Below are 22725 nucleotides of genomic sequence, written 5' to 3'. Positions count from 1 at the left end.
GGTCTCGTTAAAATTATAAATATCCTCCTTTTAAATCCTATACTTATAAATTATATTCCGTATAAAAATAAATTATACGCGATACGTATCGAGATTTTTATAAAGGATTTTTTAATAATTAATTCTTCGGTTAGAACGCGTCCGGAGGTCTAGTTATTATTGTACGAAGTTAGAGGCTTAATTAACGTTAATACGTCCCGCGTCGCGTAAGTTAAGTAATCGATTCGCTATATCTTTTGTACTATTTAACTAGGGGAGGAAACGATCGCGTATTTAAATTAATAATATATTAAATAATCGTATTTTTTTTCAAAATTTAAAAATTTTCGAAAATTCGTAAATATTTCGTATTATATAAGTTAACTATTTCGTTTACGCTATAAAGTTTTCGATAAAACGTAATAAATTAATATAGCTTTTTATATATTTAAAATTAAGTCTTTTTAAAGCGCTTAAAATATTAGAATTATATTACTCTCTTTTTAAAGTTATAATATTTTCGGACGTAAAAGAATATAAAAAAAGGTTAAGGCTATAAGGAAATTTATAAAAGTGGGACATTCGCTTGTATAGGACATTCGCTTATAGGATACGTTAGGTTCTTAATAAAAGTTACGAGTACCTATAGCAGAACCATAAGGGAACTATACGTCTTTGAGTATTACCGAGAAACTATAAGATATCGCTGAGCATTTAATCCAGATGAACTAAAGAAAGGGCACCAGACTGTCACACTTGCTTCCACGTTATCCATAGCGAACCGAGGTAACCCCCCCCCCCCTTCTAATATCATGGCTGTGCCACTGCAGAAGTGGTCCTTGGAAATATAGATCGATGGCATCAACGAATAGCTATGGATGTGCTTTTCCCTGCACGAGGAGTGCTAACAAAATAAGACCCATCCCCAGTATGTACTTTCACGTGTCCGCAGCATGCAAACCCCGGAGGGACATTTGATCGTTTCACGCTGTTGGCAACGGGTGGGCTCAGCATAATCTGCCTAGGCATATGCGACCTTGAAGACCCAGCAGAACTCTTCGCTATCCAGAAGGTTCTCCTCCACTCTGATACTGAGTACGGAATCGCTTCCGTCGCCAGCAACCGACCACGGAAGCGAATCTCCACCTGCGACAGCAAGGAAACTGACCTGGTCGCCCCGCAATATCGGTACGGGGGCAGGCACCTTCACGACGCCTTCCGAGACAGGCGGCCTCTCCAGGAAGAGGATGTAGAAGGCCGACTCCGTCTGCGTGAAGCGCACCGCCGGGCCCTCGCCGCCGATCTCGCTCTGGACGAACCAGTACGTGGTATTGAAGATCGCCTCCCCGTGCGCATGGATCCACCGGCCCGCCTCCCGCAGGTTGTCGACCTCGGCCTGGACGAGGGACCCGTCGGCGCGCGGCCCGATGTCGAGCAGCAGGTTGCCGTTCTTGGCGACCATGTCGACCAAGATGCGGACGATGGTGGACGCGTTCATGACGGCCGCGTCGGGCGTCGCCCGGTTGTAGCCGTAGCTGTAGGGGGTCCATCCCCTGGTTGGACTCCCACTTGCGCCGCTGCGCGCTCGAAAAGGTCTCGTACTCGGGCGTGTCGAAGTCGGCCGCCTGCGCCACGCCGCACCGCGAGTTGAGGGCCACCTGGCGGCCTGGGCCCGCGTGGCGTTCCACCAGCGCGCCGCGAAGTCTGCGGTTGCGTTCGCGGCGCCCGTGTCGCACCACATGATGTCCGTGCCGTACGTGTAGGCCAGCGTCTCCATCTGCGGGAGCATCAGGTCCGCGACGAAGTCGTCGACCGGGACGTAGCCCGTGTAGGGCTCCTTGGCGCCGGTGTAGGGGTTCGTCGCCAAGCCCCCGGTCCAGGAGGTCGAGGAGGCGCGGTCGAACTGGGTGAGGCCGTACTTCTCCCACGCGGGGTTGAACCACTCCGGGAGGGAGAAGTACGTCCCGCGCTTCAGCGCGGGCTGGTAGGTCTTGGCCGCCTCGAATAGCTCGCCGAGGAGGTCTCGCTTGGGCCCGTAGTGCAACGAAGTACGGTTCGAAACGGCGCCACTGTCGAAGAGGGCGAAGCCATCATGATGCTTGCTGGTAAACACAAAGTACTTTGCCCCCGCTTCGGCGAACAAGTCGACCCACCTGAAGTCGGGAAGTTAAACCACTGCGGGCCAAAAGAACAAAAAAACAAAGGGGGGAGTGGGGCAGGGCTGCTTAGAAACTAACATCTTGGGATCGAACTTGGAAGCATTGAAGTCCGGGAAGGTGTCATCATATACCCAATCAGGTCCATATGTCCTCAGCCGATAGTCGTAGAAGTCTGATTTGTCGGCTTCGGGGTGATGTGTCGAGTACCACCAGAACCACTCGGCATAACTCTCGTACGGAGAGGAGTTACCCCAGCCTATCATATAGGTATATGTCAGCCTGAGCGTCTCGAGAGCGATATATCCGTTACTAACCGGTCACTGAATAAGGACCCCAATGGATGAAGATGCCAAACTTCCCGTCGTTGAACCAATCTGGGCTCTCATGCAGGGCCAAATTATCAAGGTCGGTAGTCCATTCCGTGAGACCGATACTTACAGCCTCAAAAGGCACCCTTGTCTGACTCTTGACATCATCAATAACAACCTCGGCCGAGACAGGCCCGTCCGAGGAACCCTGGACTCCAATCGTCACGACTTTCTGGTCTCCCGGACAGAGGCGCCTCAATCGGCCGGAAGTTACCGTCCGGAATCCCGGTCCCTCGAGAGATAGTACCGTTTCGCCCCCAGTGACACATTCGGTGCCAGCGTTGTTGACGGTGACTTCGACCACCTGAGTAGAGCTACCACTCTCGAGCCACTTCTGCGTTGGTCTCACCGACTGCACCCCCAGCGAGGCGCCTTGCCACAGCGAGATGGCGAAGATGTGTTGTCGGCCCGCCGTCGCATTCGTCGTCGTCGGTAGTGTGATGGAAACCAGCTTCTTGCCGACGGACAGGGCCGACGTGCGCTCAAAGATGTGGCTCGTGTTGAAGTTGCTGCCGTTGCTGGTAAAGCGGCTCGGGAACACGATCTCGCCGCGGTTTATGGTCAAGAACTCGTAGAAGTTCAGGACGCGCAGCTCGTATAGGGACGTGGTGTTATCTGCATAAGTGAAGACAACATCCGCGGTGACTGTCGCTTGATCGACGTCCGCCGCGGCGAGGAAGGATGCGGAGAAGTATGAGCCTGGCGGAACGGGGATCGTCTGGTTGCTGCATATCACATTGTCGGGCCTATCAGGACCAGTGTAACCCGGGAAGGAGTACAAGATCTCAGTATCCTTGGACGTGTAGTATGGTACCCCAAAACCTGGTGAGGGGTATGACTGATTCAGCGCGTCGAAAGCTGCTTCCCCTGGATATGTACCAAACGCTTTGTTGTTATAGAAAGATCCGAGGTCAAGCGCCATGGACTAAAACAGGATTAGCGCCATCATTTATCGTAGAAGATGTGATTACCTGTGCTGTGATTGAAGCGGGCTGAGATACACCACTCACGCTCGCCACCTGCAGTACCAGTAGCAATACGCTTTTGAGAGCCATTGCGACAAGTCCGAATTGATGCTAATCTCTGACACTATAGTTGCGACAAGAACCGATAACTGATGTAGTATTTATGCTGTTCTTTTGGCACATCTTATCCCTCCGGCACCCCTCCAATGGCTATCGGTACTTCTTCCGATGAAGACCGAAGGGTAACTCCGGATCGGCGGTTATGACCGACCCACTTAGAGCTAATGGCTCTTGGCGTGAAAGCAATGTTGTTCTACTTTAGCACATAAGATCCACCGGTGGACCCCGTACTAGGGATATATTGGCTAGGAATCAGACGTATCCTTTACGTCCCAAATTACCCCTGAGTAAACAAGTAGAATAAACAGTTTGTTTTAGGAATACCAGCTGGCCGAGAGAAACCATCATGATTAGGTATATAGCTGTGACAGAACGACTGCCAACCGACTGCCAACCAACAACAGACGCAAACCGAGCTTCCTTATCCAAGAAAGCCCCAAGCCGATGACCCCTAACTTCCCTAATCACTCAAGTGTCACTCACACCGCCAACTCCGCCCTCGCCTCCTTCGCCTTCCCCACAATCGCCTCCCCCTCCTTGCCCGAATACACGCCCGCCCTCACAAACGCCCCCACAACCTCCGCGACCGCATCCACGAACGCGTCTTGCGACGCAAACGGCGCGCGGTCCCACACCACGTCCAGAAACGTCGGCCCGTCCGTGCCCGGCGACGCGACCCCCTGGACCGGCACGTCGTAGTGGGGCAGGCCGTCGTTGCGCTTGCGGTTCGCGACGCCCGTGTCGAGACTGCCGAAGACGACGCGGGGCTCCACGCGGCGGAAGTATGACGAGACGGGTTGCGAGTCGCTGATGTAGTAGGGCCGCACCGTCAAGTCTTTGCTACTGCCGCCCGCCCTGACACTGAACAGCGGATCGCCCCCGGCCGCAGTCTGGCTGCCCGTCGGCACGATGGCGGCACGCGCATAGTCGCCGTCGAGCTTGAGGTAGCTGTACAGCGACAGTTCCCAGTAGCCACTGTTGTTGCTGCTGCTGCCGCCGGTCATGGGTGGACTACCGACGGTCTGGAGGAGCGCGGGGCCCCACATGATGGCCTGCGTGTCGGGGCGGTCGAGGGCGCGCTCGATGCGGATGCTAAACGGCATCTGCATCTCGACGGTGTCGCCCGTCTGCCACGTGCGGCTCAGCGTGAGGTACGTGCCGGGCTTCGGAACCTGCCCATTTTCCTCCTCGCCGTTGACGGCCACTTTGACGCCCCGCTGCGCCCACGCGGGCACCCGGAGCTTGATGTCGAGCGGGCCTTGCCCCGTGATCGTGAGCTTGGTCTTGTCGCCGCGGGGGGAAGGTGGTCTCCTGCCTGACCTCGAAGCCCTTCTCCTCCCAGCTCAGCATCGAGGGCACGTACAGGTTCACCCAGAGCGCGGATCCGTCCGCCGAGCGCAGGTACACCGTTTCTTGGTACTTGGTGTGGCTCTCCATCCCGGTGCCGCCGCAGCAAGTGCCGGTGTTGCCATAATCGCGGGTGGAGCCCGGCGTCAGGGGTTGGAAGTATGTCAGCTGTGGGTCCGCGGTGCTCGCCGTATCGGCGCGGGACCCCGTGATCATGTTGAACAAGCCGCGCTCGTAGTTGTCCATATAGGTGGCGTTGTGTTCGTGCATGAACAGGTTGCGGGCCAGCTTGAGCATGTTGTACGTAGTGCACGTCTCGGCACCGTTGCCGGCGATGGCGTGCGCGATGTTGTCCCGGTTCTGGAACATCTCGGCGTTGTCGTTGGAGCCTGGGTAGTTTCCACCAGTGCCTCCGTGGGCAAACTCCCGATGCGGGACTACCCAGCCGTAGAAATTCTTAGCGGCTTCGAAGTAGTCCCGATCCCCGTTTTGCTCGAAGACTCGGAGGTAGCCGATGAATTGGGGAACGTGCGTGTTAGCGTGCAGCCGATCTGTGCGGCGCGGGCCCGGGTTTTGCTCGTGGGTTAAGACCAGGATGTCCCGATCTTGTACAGCAGCCCCGAACAGAGAAGCGCGGTTGTCAAAGGCCGTGGCTGTCTCCAGATGACGGGCGTCCCCGGTCAGCTCATAGATCTCCGGAATACCTCGTTAGCTCCGCCGAATTCGCCGGCAATGTAAAGATCCCACATATAGTTGAGGTCGGCCCTGGTCAGATTGCCTTTATAGCCTGGCTGGTTCTTGTCGCCAATAGTCAGCGCGAGGTGCGCCCAGTCTGCCATTTTCACGACAACTTCGAGGGCTTGGGAGTTGTTTGTGTTGTAATAGGCGTCCAGTAGCCCTCGCATGATCTTGTGCTGCGTATACCATGGTGCCCAAGTATTGGTCGCGGCATCACCTCCGTAGATGGCCCAACGGGGTGGGCCGAGCCTCAAAACTGTATCTTCCGGAAGTGCACCCACGTAGCCAGGGTGAGTAGGAATCCAGGCGACGGTGCCGGATCCTCCGTCACTCACTATGCCTGCGTCTCGGCCATTCGGTGAAGCGTCCTTGAGACTGGTGCCATTCGTTTCGTCGAATTTGTACCATGCGATATTGCCGCCGCCTGTCGAGCCCGCCGCGGAGCTCTGCAGTGACTGGATTTCATCTGCACTCAGTGCTCGGTTGAAGACATGGAATTCGTCAATCGTGGCTTGGAGTGGCGCGTCTGCGTATTGAGACCGACCGATCCACCGGTTGCCCGGATTGTCGAGGCTGGTCGGATTCAGGGTCATGGCGGTATTCGTGCCGGCCACTTGCCCATCGAGGTACAAAATACCACTCGTGCCCTCAAGAGTTACCGCAATGTGCACCCACTCCTTTACCGGGAGCGCCGTCTTGCCGTTGATTTGTTGCTCCTGGCCAGAGCCACCGGTCGTGATAGCGAAGCGTGGTGCGCGTTGGGACGTATCCGTACGTGGGGTGAGGAACATGTTCACGGTGGTGTCCTTGCCGAAGTCGAATAGGCGAGTCCAGGTATGATCGGAAGCCAAGTTCACCCACGTCGCGATAGTGAAGTCGCGCAGCTGATTGATAGTCTCCTGCGGAAGGGTCACATACTGCTCCTGGTCGCCTTGGTTCAGCTGGAGCGCGTTGCCAAACTTGCCAGACACGCGGCCGACCGTGTTGTTGTCTGGTTGCTGTCCACCGGAACCGTCTCCGTCCCTCCTCGAGGTGATGGCGTCTTGACAGGCCGCCAGTTCTTTGACCATCCAGTCGAGCTTGGTCTTGAAGACTTGCTCGCCCTGGTCGGCAAACGCCTGGGAAAGCGCGGTCATGTAATGGCCCGTCCAGTGTCCGCTGAGCAGCCCGCCGTCTTCCCACCCGCCAGGCACCTCGACGCCGCCCGGGTTGGGCCGGCCTGCTTGGTTGTTGAAGAGGACCAGGAACCGTCGCTCATCGTATTCGCGCAGGAACTCTTTCATCCGGTCGCGCTTTTCCTGTAGCAAACCATCACCCAGGCGCACTTGGTCGAGGCGGAATGGCCGCACTGGCGCAGTACCGCCGGGGCCCGGGTCTGCAGGCACATCTGGCGAGGCGTTTGTGGTAACCACGATGGCCGTTATGCCAATTATCTGGAGAAGCCGCCGTGGGCTGAACCAGGATATTGTGGGCCGAGCCATATCGGGCTTTATACTGGCACAACTGTGGCGGTTTTTGCAGTTCTAGCGGATTTCCAACGGAAGATCGGATATGGAACTTCTGTTTGGCCTTTGGCGGACCTCGACTGCCTAGGTAAGTATTATAACCTCGTCCACGAGCAGGATGTAGCCCCGACGTACGGGATATGTCGAATTCTCCATACAAGTGCCATATCCACCCTATTAATCATTAATCTACCCAAGTATCATCATGCTGAGGGGTTTGATAAGACGTATTATGCCGCCTGGCCGGTATCTCGAGTACCCCTCGTATGTACCCAGGCACCCCTGTCTACCCCAACGGATCAGCATCCTAGTCCATGGCAGATTAGGAAGGAGGCCTCGGCGAAGGACCCGGTTGCCAAAGCTTACAGGAAGGAGAAGCAGTGCTCTTGCAAGGGTTGTACCACATCGGCACTCAATGTCCCGATATCGAGTGCAATGTAACACTCTGAAGATAGCATCTGGTACAAAAATGAATGGCACAGGTGGAATAATCAACGTAGCTACACGCAGTGATGCGCACACTCAAAAACTGGGTTCCGTCATTTCTACACCATGTAAACCAGGAACGAGAAGCTTGCGCTTGCCAGTATACCCTGCATCGTGTCCATTATTCGCCTCGTTTCCGAACATAATCCGTACCTTTCGTTTGGGTAGCAATCCAAAACAAAGCTCGAAACATCCGCCTGCGAATGCCACTTCCCCAAAAAGAAAAAACATAGAACGTCGTCATCGTCCGCTTCACAACACCAGCACCAACAACGCAAGCGTCACCACCAACACCAAAGAGCCTCCTCCCCCCGCGCGCGCGCCCGCCCCCAGCCCCTTCCCGCCCACCACCTGGTCCGCCACGATGCCGTTCGAGAAGTTGTTCGCCGCCTCCTGGCCCGCCACCATGCTCAGGTTGCCGCACAGCCCGTTGATGGCCGTGTCGTGCGCGAAGTAGTCGGCCACCTTCATGGCGGCGTCGACCACATGGGCCACGATGTCGGCCCCGTGCGGCGAGGCGTTCGCCAGCGCGTCGCGCATGGTCGCGTTGGCGCCGATGGCCGAGTAGTTCGCGACGAAGGCGTACTGGTCACACAGCGGGCGCGCCGTGAGGTTGGCCAGATCGCCCAGGTCGATGTTGATGCTGATGTCGAGCCGGCGGGAGATGGGCTCGGGCGCGGCGAGGGCGACGGCGGTGGCGCTCAGCAGGGACACGGCCCATACCAGTAGGGCCAGCGCTGTCGCTGGGGTGGAGGAAGAAGCGTGCATGGTGAGTGTTCTTGGCGGCGTAGCAAGCCTATTCTATTCTTGCTGAGGAAGAGAGATATGAACGGAGAGCGGAATCGGATGTCAAAAGAAAGATGCAAGTCTTCGAAACACGGCCACGACAGTCTGTTTCGAAAGCGTCGTCGCTATTGACCTGACCGATTCGTCCGATGGTGAGTGCGGCTCTGCTACAGCCAAAGTTCATCCGATTTGCTATTACGCAAGCTGTCGTTGTTAACAGTTAGCAGCTGAAGGCTCTAACCTGTGAAAGTGAACCAACGTTCGTCGAAGCCGTCTAACCCCCGGAGATCTTCAAACACCCCTTGAGTCGATCCGGAACACCATTTAGGTGGAGACAACCCAACCCTTCGCGCAAGCAATTGGCTAGTCTCGCATATGCCCCGTCTTGCACCGTTGCGATGCATTACCTCGGGTGTTTCGAAACTGGAAGCGTCTACAATGATGACATGGTGGTTATTTTGCAGTCATCGGACTCATAGCACTATCTGATACTTTATCTACCAACCATTCAACTGCTAGCTAATCCATCCTGGTCTTGTTGTTTAAAGCCGGGGTTATGCGAAGAACTCTACTTCGGGCTTAGTATAGGTCATATCCCACAGCCTACACCACCCAGCGTCCTCTGTTTCCCATGGAGTATCACAGGGGATCGATCAATCTTAATACTCGTAGGCCTTCTTGTAGGATCGTACTTGTCCAAGGCGCTTACGTCCAGAAGTCCATGCGCATCACACAGGTTTCATCTAGAGAGACCCCAAATTGTGAATAACTGAAGAAAATTTTGATTTACTACACGTCTAACGGTCTGATAAGACGCAGGACAGCAACACAAAAGCCAAACGCCTCTATGCCAATGCAGAAAAAGGTGCACCGGATATCTAGGTTATGCTATACAAGATTATGCAACAAGGCTTCTCTAAACCTCGGTAAGACTCTCCCCTGTTGACCGAGTTCGCCACTCGGTGTGTCTCGGGGTATCAGCACACTACTCGTCATCCACCAGCCTCTTGGCCTCGAAAGCCTTCTTCGCCGCCTTCAGCAGCGTGTCCATGTCACCGCTTGTCTCACACATGGACCTGAAGCTGCCATCCGTCTTCTTAAGCAGCTCGTACGGATCGCCATACTCAACCAGCTCGCCGTGATCAAGCACCAACACCTTGTCGTAATCCACAATGGTGGCCAGTCTGTGTGCGATGGTAATCGTGGTGCTCTGGAGTTGGCGGATAGTACCCCTGGATTTTCGAGTCGGTCGCGTAGTCGATGGACGCAGTGGCCTCGTCCATGATGAGAAGCTTCGGGTTCTTGAGCATAGCTCGGGCCAAGCACAGCAATTGCCGCTGGCCTTGGGACAGGTTTGATCCGGATTCAGACACAGCAGACGACAGATCAAGGAAGAGGTTCTTGTTCGTGGCAGTAGGCGATGGTGGGGTGCCAGCGGCCTCATCCGAAGCTGCAGGCTCCGAGGCCAGGGCACTTGTCGTGACGGGAGTGACAGGAGTTTCCTTCGGGCCAATCAGCTGCACTCGTCGTAGTGCATTGAAAATCTCCTCGTCGGTATACAAATCGAAGGGGTCCAAGTTGGTTCGGATAGTGCCCGTGAACAAGGTAGGATCTTGAGGTACGATGGTGATAGCCTCACGGAGATCCTTGAGACCTATGGTGCCGATGTCAATGTCGTCGAGAAGAATTTTGCCCTCTTCAGCCTCGAGTGCCCGGAACAGTGCCAATGTCAAAGAACTCTTGCCTGCACCAGTGCGACCAACAACACCAACCTTCTCCAGAGGATTGATCTGGAACGTGACCTTGCGCAGAACGGGGTCCAAATCGGACCGGTATCGTGTGGAATACGAGATGAATTCAACTGATCCATGGGCTGGCCAGTTTGCCGGAGGTCGGTTCTTCTCGTTGATTGGCTCCGCCTCTTGTTCTACGTCGAGATATTCCTTCACCCGTTCCACCGAGTTCATGTTCTGCTCGTTCATGGCGTACAGTCTGACAAGCCAGAGCATGTTCTCCGAGAAGGTGATGGCATAGCTGAGCGAGATACCCGCAGCGCCTGCCTGGATCTTACCCAGACTAAGGATGACGAACACACCTGCGAAGAAGGCAACGAGGTCACCCAGCACATCTGTACGGAATGCCAGCCATCTGTTAGCGGCCCAAAGGTAGATGAACGGGCGGGCTTGGGTGTTGATCTTGGTCAGGTTTTCGCGGATGAAACGGCGCTCATCGCCATAGGCACGAATGGTAGTGACGCCGGACAAGGTCTCGCCAAACTGCTGGAACAGTGGGCTTCGGTTCACCGACTCAAGTCGCTTGAGGTCTCGGGATGCGCGAAGGTAGAACAGGCCAACGAAGATGTACGCTCCAGTGATGAAGCCGCCGGCCACCAAAAAGCCAGGGGTGACAAAGCCAATCAGAACAATCGTCACGAGGATGCCCAGAACGCAGCTCATAACACCAATGGCAACAGGTGCGACTTCTTGGTCGATGGCTTCAAGATCTTTACTGAAACGGTTCATGATCTGACCGAGCGGCGTAACGTCAAAGAACTTGAACTTGGCCCTCGCGACTGAGCCCATCAATCGATTGTGCAGCTTCCAAGAAGCAGTCAGCGAGCCAAAGAAGAGCCACAGATCGCGGACCAGAGCAAGGAGAGCACCGGCCACACCGATCAACGCAAGGACGAGGAGATAGTAGTTGACATTGACCTCATCGGGAGCGTTCGCAACTCCATACTGTGCAGGGCTGAAGAAGGCACCAGACTGGACATGGCTGGCAACGGTCGAGAATGCGTTAGGCGCGGCAAAGTGGCCGACGGAATTCTGGCTTACAGCGCCAACCGTGAAGGTGTTAACGCTTTCTGCTTCGGTAGTGTACTGCTCGGCCCATTGTTTGATCCACAAGTTTTGCGCGACTCCAGAAAGCTGCTGTCCACCGAAGACGAAGATAGTGAGCATCCAGAACCACCATGACCCCATGGCGTTGAGGTAGAGCTTGACGACGGGCCACTTCACAGCGCCAGTCGCCTTCGTTTCTTCCATAGCATCCTGCTTCTTCTTCTTCTTGTCCTTGGGTTTGCCGTTGGCATCGCCGTTAGGAGCGCCATCGATAAGGGTTTCACCACTGCCTTCACCGACACTAGATGGAACTCTAGATGGAATGCGGGAAGCATGAGCTGAACTGGGGCGGGATCTGTTCTGCATGTCCTCGCCCAAGGCACCAGAAGCGGTTACTTCGGAGGGAGGGCCTTGTGCCAAAACTCTGCCGTTATCCAGAACAACGACATACTCGGAAGAAGGAACACAGAGAGTGATGTTATGCGTTACAAGGATGCAGGTGCGATCGCGCATGAGGGGTCCTCGTATGCAGTTGGTGAAGATCCATTGGGCGGTGTGGGAGTCGACAGCACTGAGGCAATCATCAAGGAGCAGGTGTCGCGAGTTGGAGTAAACAGCTCGGGCCAAGGAGATGCGTTGCTTCTGACCACCGGACAGTGTGATTCCCTTCTCGCCAACGAGCGTCTCGTCACCGTTGTCCAGGATCTCGAGGTCGCGTTCCAGAGCGCAGGCTACAATGACGTCTCGGTATCGCTTTTCGTCGTAGGGGGCAGAGAACAGAATGTTTTCCTTGATGTTGGCGTTAACTAACCAAGCACTCTGGGCGACGTATGCACAAGTCTCGGCAAGCCCAGTCTTGGGGTCCACGCGGACGTCCTCACGGCTGCGCCCGCCGGGAAGGTATACTTGACCTTTCATCAATGTCATCTCGCCGAGCAGCGCCATGAGCATCGAGGTCTTTCCTGACCCAGTAGGGCCCGCAATTACGTTCAGCTGGCCGATCTTGAAATCGCTGGTCAAGTCAAGGAGACGGAAAGCCATGGAACCATCCTTAGCGACGGCATCCTTGCTACCCCAGATGAAGGTAGCATCGCGGAAGCCGATGACACAGTTGCCCTGCTCGTCGACATTCTCCTCACTAAGCTGCTTGTACTTCTCGGTTTCATCCTCGAGTAAGAACTCCTCGACACGGTCAATGGACACCTGGGCTTCCTGCACGTGGGCAATCATGTCACCTAGCTGGTCAAGAGGTACTCGGAGCAGCATGAACAAGGACATAGCAGTGAATGCGACAGACGGGTACAGAGGCTTCTCCTCGACCTTGGTGTATACCAAGAAAGAGCAGAACGTGATCAAGACCGGGACGGTGTTCCAGATGGCGACAGCCAGCGCCCAGATCATGTAGCGGTCTCGCAGCGCCTTCAGCTCAGCGCGTCGCTTCTGGTCGACAATCTCACCGAAGCGCTGCTCCCAGGCAAAGTACTTGATGATACGAATGTTTTGCAGGACTTCGTTCGTGGTGTGGATGCGCTTATCCGTAGCCGTCATGATCTTCTTCTGAGTGTATTGGAAACCTTTGGCGAGAAGGATGTTGACTGGGAGAAGGAAGACCATGATCACCAGCCCCGGGATGGCACTGAGGCCCATGACCTGCCAAAGCAGAATGATGGACATGATGAGCTGGGAGGGCGCGCTGGCTAGCAGGAAATGGAGGTACGAGGTGACTTCGGAGATCTTGAAACTGTCGACGGACATCAAGTTGATGATGGTGCCCAAATTCGCCTGCTCGTCCGCGTCCTTGACGGGGTCCTCCTTCTTAGGAACTTCCCGGGTGCTGGATGCACCCGCGGCCCCGTTGCTGGCGTCGCTGGCACTCTTGCGCTTCAGCCCGATCATCCTTTTCAGCTTGTCGAGTCGCGTCTCCTTCGCAGCCTCTTTCCCATAAGTGGTACCGAGGACCGTGTCCTTGCCACTCGCTGCTTTGCGGCGCAGGGCCTTGGCGTAAATATCGCCGATGATGATAGCGCGAATCCGGATGCAGATCTTTCGGCCAATCCACAGAGCTTGGCCATCGGCAATGGACCGGATTATATCGGCGATGGGTAGCAAGATAACGTAGAGCCAGAGAACATTAACAGGGGCCATTTCAGGCTTCTCGACATATTCCAGAATGGCTTTCAGCAACAGGGTCGGGGCAAAAGTGAGTACTCCAGACGCCAGTGCCCACAAGCATTGCAAGATGAGATCGCTCTTGAAGTATTTGGCCAGGTGGAAGATAAGTCTAGTGTTCTTCTTGAATTGACGGTAGTCGGCGAGAACATAAGCGGCCTTGTCTTTGGGAAGCAGATTCCACACCTTTTCCATGACCAGGGGCGACTTGTAACCTTCCCAGAGCACGCTGTCCACCCAGGAGAACGTCATCAGAGAGAATACAGACGCCAGTGGCTCCCGCGAAGGCTCAATGTCACCCTCCCACTCCAGCAGGACCGTCTTATTGCCTTTCCTAACCGACATGGTCATCATGAACAGGACTGTAGTCAAGCAGAATTCGGCAATTACCAGGATCTGGGCCAACTGGGAGCTCGGATGGATGATGACAGAGCGGAAGATGACAAGGGTGAATAGCCACTGGAATCCGTAGATGCTCGCCGTATGGTTCCATATCCAGGGCACTCGCCATTTGGTATTACCAAGGAAGAGTCGCAGAGTCGCCAAGACAAGTACGTAGATCCATGTCACAACACCAACGGCAGCGGCAATTCGACCACGCCCACTATAGGTATTGGTGATGAGGGCAGCGACGTTGATGGCAACGAGACCGACCACACAGAGCTCCTCTACAATGACGGACAGCTGTTGGCCGGGCGGGGTATCGGCTTGGACAATGGAACCCTGGTAGTCGTCTTGACGAGAGCCAACCGGCCGCCACCGTTCTGGGCAATGGAAAGACCATCTTCATCGTCATCGGTACTACCAGGTTCTTCCTCCTCCTCTGGCGGAAGTTCGGTATGGTCGCGTTGATCGGGGGTATGATGGTAGTCGCGCGCCCGTCGTGATCGAATGCGCTGCAGGATGCCCTGGTAGGCGAGGCTCGTTACGGAAAGACCGAAAACAATTAAGGGGAAAAGGATCTTTAGGTAACTGCGGCAAGAGGTCCCTCGTTAGAATACAGCAAATGCCGGGCAAGGAGGTCAGAGGAGAACATACTCGGATTGGAAACAGGTGGTGAAATCGTCAACGCGCCAGATAGGCCAACCGCAAGAAGCAAAGTCCGCAGTGGAAGCCATGATTTCCTGTCCCGGCATCCCGGCTGCCCAGTGGCGGCGCCCCAAGGGCAAGACAATGTCGGAAGCGGCACCCAATTGCCTTGGTGTTTGCCGTGATTTAGCTTAGGTGGAGGAAGTGCCTCGTTATCTCGGGTACACCAAGTAGGAAGTAATGAGCCGAAGGGCGCGCAACGGGTCGGTAAGACAAGCCAGTCTATCTTTTGCGCGAAGAGAAAAAAAGCTACCAGAACAAAGACAATGTTTGGAGTTGCGGCTTAGATTAGACGTAGTTGAAGCCAAGCACTTCAGTCCGAACGATGTTGTCCGGGGTGCAGCATGTAAGAAACTCTATTGGCGGTATTGGGAAGAGGTGGGAAAAGTTTATTGGGGAGATGAGGCCGGACAGAGTGTCGTGAGTGGTAACGAAAAGAAGAAGCACAATAAGAGCAGCGTGAAAGGTGGGGAGGAAAAGCAAGATAACGACATTAAACTGGAGCCTGTTTCGCTCCGACTGCCGACTGGATACCTACCTTCGGCTATTGGCTACTAGGGTAACTGTTGATCTTGACCGGGCGAACCTCATTCCTGTAGTTGCGGTAACCACGGAGCCTTGCCGTCTTCCAAACCAGTGCTTCTTCAGAGGTGGTGCGCAATGTGAATGTTGCTAGGTGCATCTGAGGCAAACACTGTATGGACACAGCGGCGAGTGATAAGTTACCCCACCGACCATACTAGCGCCTGCTCCGGTCACCTGGGTTGCTGCAGGAACTCGTCATGTTTAACAATGTTTCTCGAATGTTACGAGAACGGAATCAGTAATAACTCCACCCGGAGGGAACTTGTAGCAGACCGTTATACAACCTTATATAGTATGTACTTAGGTATGTATAGATAGGATGCTTTTGTAACGGCACCGGGGGATATCAAATGTGATACCCGAGATCTAATCAGCAGCAATCCTTCAGCTAGCTGCTGCGCTACGTCATGTCATAGATTCGTTTCAGACGTCGGACTCTGCATCTCTTCTGATGGAAATCGAGGTAACAAACATATTCCTTCCTAATCACCGCCAATCGTCAAAAGGGAAAGGCGCATCTCATACCCCGTACTTAAAATCGGCGCTGATCCTGCATGTCCCCGTCAAGCGTCGGGACTCTGCCTATCAAATTTCTCGCTGCAGTCGTGTCATGCACGCTGTAATGTAATGGATCCGTTCTGACTGGGTCCAGGCTCCAGTCCCCTAGCCCCCCAAGAAACCGCGACCTTTCGTTTTCAGTCCCGGCGAGTAACCTAGTTTGTCGCACAACCATTCTCCGCTTCCGGCACCGCTCAGTCGCCCGAGTCATCCAAGCAATATGTGCCCGCGCTTCTTGGCCGGAGCACACAGGCGGGTAAGCAAAGGCCCGTCTTATCATCCGGTCTGTTCATTAATCTACGTTGCCCTTCATCATGGATGGCAAGCGTGACCTCTCTCTGCCTCGCTTGGGGGAGGCCGTCAGCAATTGGGCTCGCAAACTTCGTCAGGGATGCAACCCTCCGAACATGCGGGGAGCTGTGTATGCGGCTTACGATTCCTACACTCTGTCTGATAGGACATTGGGGCGTCTCGTGTGATTACTTCTACATGATTTCAGTTCTCGCCCGCTGCAATTAGGCGGTCAGGTATGATTTGTCACATTCTGGACCCTTGACACTACCGCCATCTGCATAGCTGGCTGGACCGCGTGTCGAAGTCGGTCAAGCATGAGGGCCAACCGCCAACCGCCAACTGCACCGTGTGCTATTTCGCTGCTGCGTGTCGTATTATTGGTTATCGGAATCCACTGTCAATACAGCTTCACCACGACTCTCCATCCTTAAGTCGGGTAGCCGCCATCGCCTTTGCATGTCATCAACGCTCGATAATCATTATCGATGCAGTGTTCCCACGACACAATAAATCCACGGAAGCACCAGGACCTGCGACTCATCGGCCCATCGCCCCATCTTTACCCATGGCGTACTCTGTTCGGGGATCATACATAGCGTGGTAGTTGGAATCCTCGATCTTCGGGGTGCTCCTGATTGGGTCGAGCGAGAGCCCCAGTTCACCAGCCCATCGACAATGCGTCGCCGGAGGTAAATCGACAGTAAGATAGTCCGCCCTCATTTGTAGTTTTGCCTAGATACACTGTATTGGATAAGTAACCGTTCGAGCTTTCCGCGTCTTCCCGCCGGTAGCTATTATATAAAAGTTCTCGGCGCTGGAAGTTGCTGTGGGATTGGCAGTGGTGGCCACGATCGTAGTCATGAGGTCCAAGGTGCATTCTGAAGTCATGGCTTCAGTCGTAAGACTAAAAACAATTATGGGAGGTGGTGTGCCCTTCCCCGGAGTTATAAACGGAGATGAGCTCGAAGCCGTGGCATAAGGAGAACCTCATCTCGTGATGGCAGTCGTGGTGGTGCCCAATAAGGTGTTTCGCCCGTCGCCTGGAGCTTTTGCTGAACTCAAGCTCGCCGTGATGGTGGTCGCCGTGGTGCTGAATGCTGTACTCGAACTTGTAGCAAAGAGGCGCCATGCTTGACACAGAACTTGATGTTGCAGGATGGTGTTTACAAGCGCCCTATTGTCTTCTAATGTGTGCTGGTAGCGGTACACTTGTTAGCAGGTTACAACAATAATGGTGGGGGACAACGACTGTGCATAGGGGGGAGAGGTAGGTACATGATTCCAATTAACTGGCTTTTCTTTCAAGGGTGGTTGAGTGGTATGGATAACGGATTGCGAAGAGCTCCCAGGTGCATGCTTGAGACTTTCCTTTGCTGATCCCGTGTGTGAAGTGCTCCCATTAGGGACTCTAATTTCGCACCATCCGAGTTTTTTTTTCTCCCGGGAAAATAGGAGAGCTTACAGTACACGAGGTGCCTTCTTCACTGCCGGATGCGGATCCAGTGGTATGAGCATATCTTGTGAACTGCTCCCAGTACCTTCGTGGGACTTTACCTGCATAAGGCATGTGTTCGAATCCGACTCCTGACACCGATCACCAGGAACGAACTCCCTTACGAACCGGCTGGCTGGGTGTTTACACCTGCCACCGTGACAATGGGTGGCGTACCTCTTACAGTAACATCGTGAGGGCAGGTAACACAACCGTCCAAATAGATAAAAGCCAATACGTACGTAATTATAGTCCAAACAGGTGTCTCTGGACTTCTAGCATCACTTTCGTAAGACTGCAATCTTTTTACGCATAACCATATTTAGGATGGCGTCCTATTTGGGTACCCCTGAAAAGGCGTCCTGGACGATGTTTCGCCGTTGGCGGTCTCTCGTAACGGCGAGCGTTGATTCGCCGCAGTCTCATATGGCTATCTTATTATGCAGTTGTTTATACAGTCGTTTCCCATTCCCTGGTTTTGCTTGGCGTCAAGGACATCCTGGCGGTTCTCGGCCCGGTACCGACCGCCCAATGGCCCAAATCTGGCCAGAGAATCCATCTCGGCGAGAATTCGACTTTGGGCACATTTATGGCTTAGCGAGGCTCGCCCGGGGTGATGTCCAATTACCAACTCGATGATCTAAAGACGGAGGTTGCCGACGAGATCAAGTCGGGTTGCTATTTCAAGTATGATATTCATGTGGCATGTGGGTAGAAGCCGATCGACCACGGAGCGCTTCGTCAATATGGGGATTTCTGTATAAGTTGTCTCTCTGCCGCTCACTACCGATATCTTGACTTCTTGAGGCTCCCTAGGATGTGGTAGTCCCCATCATATAGCCCCCTACGAGATTGAGCATCATAATCGCAAATCTTATGTCATGGCTATCCCAAATATTCACACTCATCTATCTTCGAATGCCGTTTGTCTGCCTGTATCGTGCTTCTGGTACCTTGTGGTCTGACCTCAGCGGCTGACTTTGATACGATGGTGGCAGGCCGGATAGAGCCTTGTCAGTCGAAGTGGTTAAAGGTATCTATTCACCTCGCTAGGTATGTACCTGACGCATAGAACGATATTTTCAAAGGCCGTGCGCCTGCTCTAGTATAGAATCCCGCCCTTCACGCATACGATTTCCCCCTCAACTTTGGCTCAGCTGCTGGCAATAACGGGTTCTGTACGCGGTTCCGTTAATCAGGAGAGATCGGTCGACATGGATCTCAACAGGCCATAACCGGAAGTGAACCACGTTAACGGTTGCAGTTGTGTAATACATAGACGACTTCCCGGGGCGCTGTTGATGTGATCTGACTATGCGATCCCCCGGTGATAAAGCGGCCCATAAAGCCACATTCGGAGTAGTTGCGCCAATTAAAATACGATGTCATAGCACACCTCAACTTATCCGATGCTTATGTTGCCATGGTCAGCCCGGATGACGTTTCTGTAGACCATCTTGAAGTTGCTTACTGATGTAGAAGGGGCCGAGGTAGTATTCATTATTAATGCTGCATGAAACTGTCGAAGGCTGACTTGAAAGGAAGAGTCGGGCCGTCCAATCACACCGATGGCGAGACCCGCCTCCCTATACGGCTGATGACGCCGGTCTATCCGGGTGTTGCTTGCGTATAGTCAGCTTACTACTTCCCATACCGCACCCGCATGCATGTCAGCAGATAGTCTGTTACGGCAAGTGCGCCTTCTAAACATCTGGGGAAGAAGCAGCCCAACGAACATCTCTCAAAGCCTTGCTCTCCTATCGTGTCCAGCTCAGGGGTCGATTCAATGTCTACGCCTATGGATAACGTTAACGAGCTTCTTCCCATACCGTGTACCAGGCTTTCTTTTGAGATGCTTGTGTTGGCACGAGACGGGCCACGAGGAATATACAAAAGAGCCCTGTATTAGGTTATTAGAAAATCTTTACATCGGTGCCGAACAGGAGGTCCCCATTGTTGCACAAGAGGCGAGAAAGGGTCTCACCGAGTTGCAACCTCGTCTGACGTTAGAAACTCTCATTCGCGCCATCTGATAGGCACAGTTGTGAGGGGGTAGATGCAAGCCTACGTGAAGCCAACACCAGAAGCAATAGTAAAGAAGCTTTTGGGAGACGTGGGCTGTAGCTGGTGGTTAGGCCAACGTGGTCCAGGGGGGGGGGTGGGCCTTTGGTTGAGACTTCCTGCTGATCCATGATCGGCAGGACTCTCCCCATCATGGAAGCCTTTTGCGAGGACGTTGGTGGAGCTCATGACAGTTCGAGGAATATAAAAGGGGTGTAAGTCTTGCACCCGATCTCTCGGTTTGGGGCACAAATTCACAGCACAGTTCATCCATCATATCATACCTCACACTACACCATTCACTAACCAAACCAGAAAATGCATTTCTCTGCCCTCACCGCCCTCTTCAGCCTGCTCATGACCGTCGCCCCGGTCATGGCGGCCCCTGCTGAGGATGCCAACGCCTTGGAGCGCCGTGGAACCTGCGGTGCCTCGTCCGGAGCCCCTATTGCTTCCTTCACCATCGGTGCCTCCTGCAGCGGCAACGGCTACGGGTGCGATACCAGCTGCCACAGCATCGTATGTGAACCCTTGTACTTCGTAGTGATCTACCGTCAGTCCGGCTCTCAGTGCTCCAGCCCAGCTAAACCATCTGCCATTCTAGGTCCAATGCGCGAACGGCCAGTTCGTCGTCATTGCTTCTTGCGGAGGCAACAACTGTGCTGGCAACCACAACGGTGGTGCCGTCTGCGCTTAACTGTGAGTACCATGCCCACCAGCTCATCGAATCCACCTAACCCTTGTGCCAAAATGTCAGGCTACTTTCGAGAAGCGCTTAGCTTCAAGTACTCTTTCCGTCGACTAAATCCAGTGCCCCTGGGTCGAAGCGTCACCGAGTCATCGAGAAGTGCCAAAGCACAAAATGTGAAGAGACAATGACCCCTTAAGGGCTTGTCTGGTGGACAAACAACAATTCTTCGGTTTCTTATTCTTGTTGACAAGCTAGCAAGTCACACATTCGCTCAAATAAATAAAGTAAAGCAAAAGACACCTTCCACTTGTTTTCATTATTCCTGCAGTCATTAGAACTGGTTCATCAAAAAGAAAGCAACAGTAAAGTAAACGCTAGGGGAACTTGTGCTCACATGATCCAGAGCCCTCGATTCCCGGTTAGCTGGTAGCAATGAAATAGTCAATAATGTATTATCGATAGAGTACTACCTAACTAGACGGCGATGGAATAGCTTGCAATGAAAAAGCTAATTTGGAGTAGAAGTGATGTGGTACCTCGAAAACGCCAGCGGACTGCAGAATGTTTCGGTGTAGTAAAACCCAAAAGCCCCGAGACTATCATATCTGAGTACTACTTGAAATAAAGCTACACTACATGCGCTGTGTCCCCATCGGCACTGTCTCCCCTTTCCGACTCCTGTCTCCTTTCTCCCTGCGGCCACTTCTTGGAACAATAGAGAATCACCAACGTAAACACGATTTCGAGGGCGAAAAAGGCCGACGCCATCTGGTACCCGATCCTAAACCTGGGCGCCTCGCCCGTGTTGTAGATCAGCAGCGGGACCCAGGCCTGGAAGGTGAAGGCGGCGGTCTCGACGACGCCGATGACGATGGCGCGGTGCTCGGCCGAGTGCGAGCAGATCTCGTTGATCCAAGTGACGATGAGCGCGCCCGCGCCCGTCTCGCAGAAGGTCAGCAGCCAGCCCGCCATCATGGCCGCGTGGTCGTGCGCCGGGTACACGGACAGGATAGCGGTCCCAGCGAGCGCCACGAGGCACGCCGCGATGATGACGGGCCAGCGCATCCCCAGGGCGTCGCTGGTCCAGGCGTACGACAGGGTGAAGAGGATCTGCAGGCCGTAGCCGGCGGTCGGGATGATGTTGATCTCCTCGGTCGTGTAGCGCTTCGTCGCCTTGAGCCAGAGGTTCATGTAGGAGTAGATGCGGATGCCGAGGACGTGCACGATGAAGATGGCACAGAAGAGGTAGACGGGCCACGAGGTCACAATCTCGCGGATGATGTTCCAGGTAAGCTTCTTCATTGGATTGCGGCCGACGCGCTCCATCCGGGCAATGGCCATCTCGCGCTCCTTGGGCTTGAGCCAAAATGCCCGAGACGTAGTTGGAGAGTCGGGGACCGCGAGATAGCCATACAGCGCTACAGGGACACCGATGATGCCATCGAAGATGAATAGCCATCTCCAGGCAGCGACGCCATGTTTCCCGTTCATGCCGCTGAACAGAGCTGCCTGAAGGTACCCTGAGAACATCTGGGCAGCACTGGAAGAAGCTTGGAAGATACAGGCGCGCTTTCCAAGCTCCGCCGGGGTGTAAAAGTTGCCCAGTAGTGTCATGATGCCCGGATAGGCCGATGCCTCGAGCAGGCCGATAAAGAACCGCAGTGCGTAGAGTGTCTCGACGTTTTTAGCTCCAGCCATGCCCATGACTATCAGACTCCACATCAGCTCGAGCGTGGGAAGCCAGATAGACGGTCTGACTTTGGTCAAAATCAGCTGGGAAGGTAGCTGGCCTATGATATACCCAATGTTCCAGAAGGTAGTAAGAAAGTTGAGGTCGTTGCCGGTCAGGACCAGGTCCTCTTTCATGCCCGAGACGTATGCATTGCTTATCTGTCACGCAAGGAGTGTGAGTGTACGTATATCACCACGTGACAGATAGGAGTAGAAAAGGGCCTCACATTGGTTTGGTCGAGATACTTGACGAAATACGAAACGCAACAATAACTTAGAATCCACCAGTCGATCTTTGCGATGAACTTGCGTTCTTCAGGTGTCTTGTCTAGCGAGTCCCAGACGACAGACCATAATCTTTTTCTGAGAGGAAATTTTACCGAGGAATACGTTACTTCTGCTTCACTGTGGCCTTCATCTGGGTTGACCTTCCGTATAACGCCGGTGCTGTCCATGTTGGCTTGTGAACGATAACGATTCCTTAACCAATACCCATCTCCGTTTCGGAATCTCAAACTGACAAGATATGACTGCTATTTAAGCCACATTGCCAACTGCAGTTACCCCACCACACCTTGCATGGCAAGCCAGTTGGTTCGGATTTGCCAATAACGTGATTGGGCCGCGGGCTGATGTGATGTCAGTTAAAGTGGATAAGATGAAGGCGTAGTCCAGTCATATAGGGTCTTCATATCAGTAGTTGATTATCAAGATCTTGACATGTCACATGTCGGGTCATCCCCGACAATTACCAGGAACAGC

The 22725-nt window shown here is 53.9% G+C and overlaps 6 protein-coding genes across 6 annotated transcripts; 1 reads left to right on the top strand and 5 right to left on the bottom strand.

Annotated features, from left to right (window-relative positions):
• Positions 1 to 1000: 1000 nt before the first annotated feature.
• Positions 1001 to 3428, bottom strand: PG994_008924 (tissue alpha-l-fucosidase protein; the record flags this gene model as incomplete). Its single annotated transcript, XM_066860333.1, has 3 exons — positions 1001 to 2132; positions 2217 to 2394; positions 2453 to 3428. The coding sequence occupies 3 exons, from the start codon at positions 3426 to 3428 to the stop codon at positions 1001 to 1003; spliced, it is 2286 nt and encodes a 761-aa protein (XP_066713922.1).
• A 642-nt stretch (positions 3429 to 4070) lies between these two features.
• Positions 4071 to 7157, bottom strand: PG994_008923 (Secreted protein; the record flags this gene model as incomplete). The annotated part of the gene is given in 3 exon segments (XM_066860332.1): positions 4071 to 4874; positions 4912 to 5631; positions 5643 to 7157. 3 exon segments carry the CDS (start codon positions 7155 to 7157, stop codon positions 4071 to 4073), a joined length of 3039 nt encoding a protein of 1012 aa, XP_066713921.1.
• A 762-nt stretch (positions 7158 to 7919) lies between these two features.
• Positions 7920 to 8435, bottom strand: PG994_008922 (uncharacterized protein; the record flags this gene model as incomplete). The annotated part of the gene is made up of 1 exon (XM_066860331.1): positions 7920 to 8435. One exon carries the CDS (start codon positions 8433 to 8435, stop codon positions 7920 to 7922), a length of 516 nt encoding a protein of 171 aa, XP_066713920.1.
• A 1003-nt stretch (positions 8436 to 9438) lies between these two features.
• PG994_008921 (uncharacterized protein) lies at positions 9439 to 14580 on the bottom strand (the record flags this gene model as incomplete). The annotated part of the gene is given in 4 exon segments (XM_066860330.1): positions 9439 to 9637; positions 9684 to 14185; positions 14203 to 14434; positions 14501 to 14580. 4 exon segments carry the CDS (start codon positions 14578 to 14580, stop codon positions 9439 to 9441), a joined length of 5013 nt encoding a protein of 1670 aa, XP_066713919.1.
• Positions 14581 to 19859: 5279 nt separating this feature from the next.
• Positions 19860 to 20238, top strand: PG994_008920 (uncharacterized protein; the record flags this gene model as incomplete). Its single annotated transcript, XM_066860329.1, has 2 exons — positions 19860 to 20060; positions 20146 to 20238. 2 exons carry the CDS (start codon positions 19860 to 19862, stop codon positions 20236 to 20238), a joined length of 294 nt encoding a protein of 97 aa, XP_066713918.1.
• Positions 20239 to 20859: 621 nt separating this feature from the next.
• On the bottom strand, positions 20860 to 22418 carry PG994_008919 (uncharacterized protein; the record flags this gene model as incomplete). Its single annotated transcript, XM_066860328.1, has 2 exons — positions 20860 to 22122; positions 22191 to 22418. 2 exons carry the CDS (start codon positions 22416 to 22418, stop codon positions 20860 to 20862), a joined length of 1491 nt encoding a protein of 496 aa, XP_066713917.1.
• Positions 22419 to 22725: the final 307 nt, after the last annotated feature.

Source organism: Apiospora phragmitis, assembly GCF_038363925.1.
Source record: "Apiospora phragmitis strain CBS 135458 chromosome Unknown utg000008l:1.0-3514335.0:1.0-3519231.0, whole genome shotgun sequence".
NCBI classification, from domain to species: domain Eukaryota; kingdom Fungi; phylum Ascomycota; class Sordariomycetes; order Amphisphaeriales; family Apiosporaceae; genus Apiospora; species Apiospora phragmitis.
This window is presented reverse-complemented; position numbering and strand designations above follow the sequence as displayed.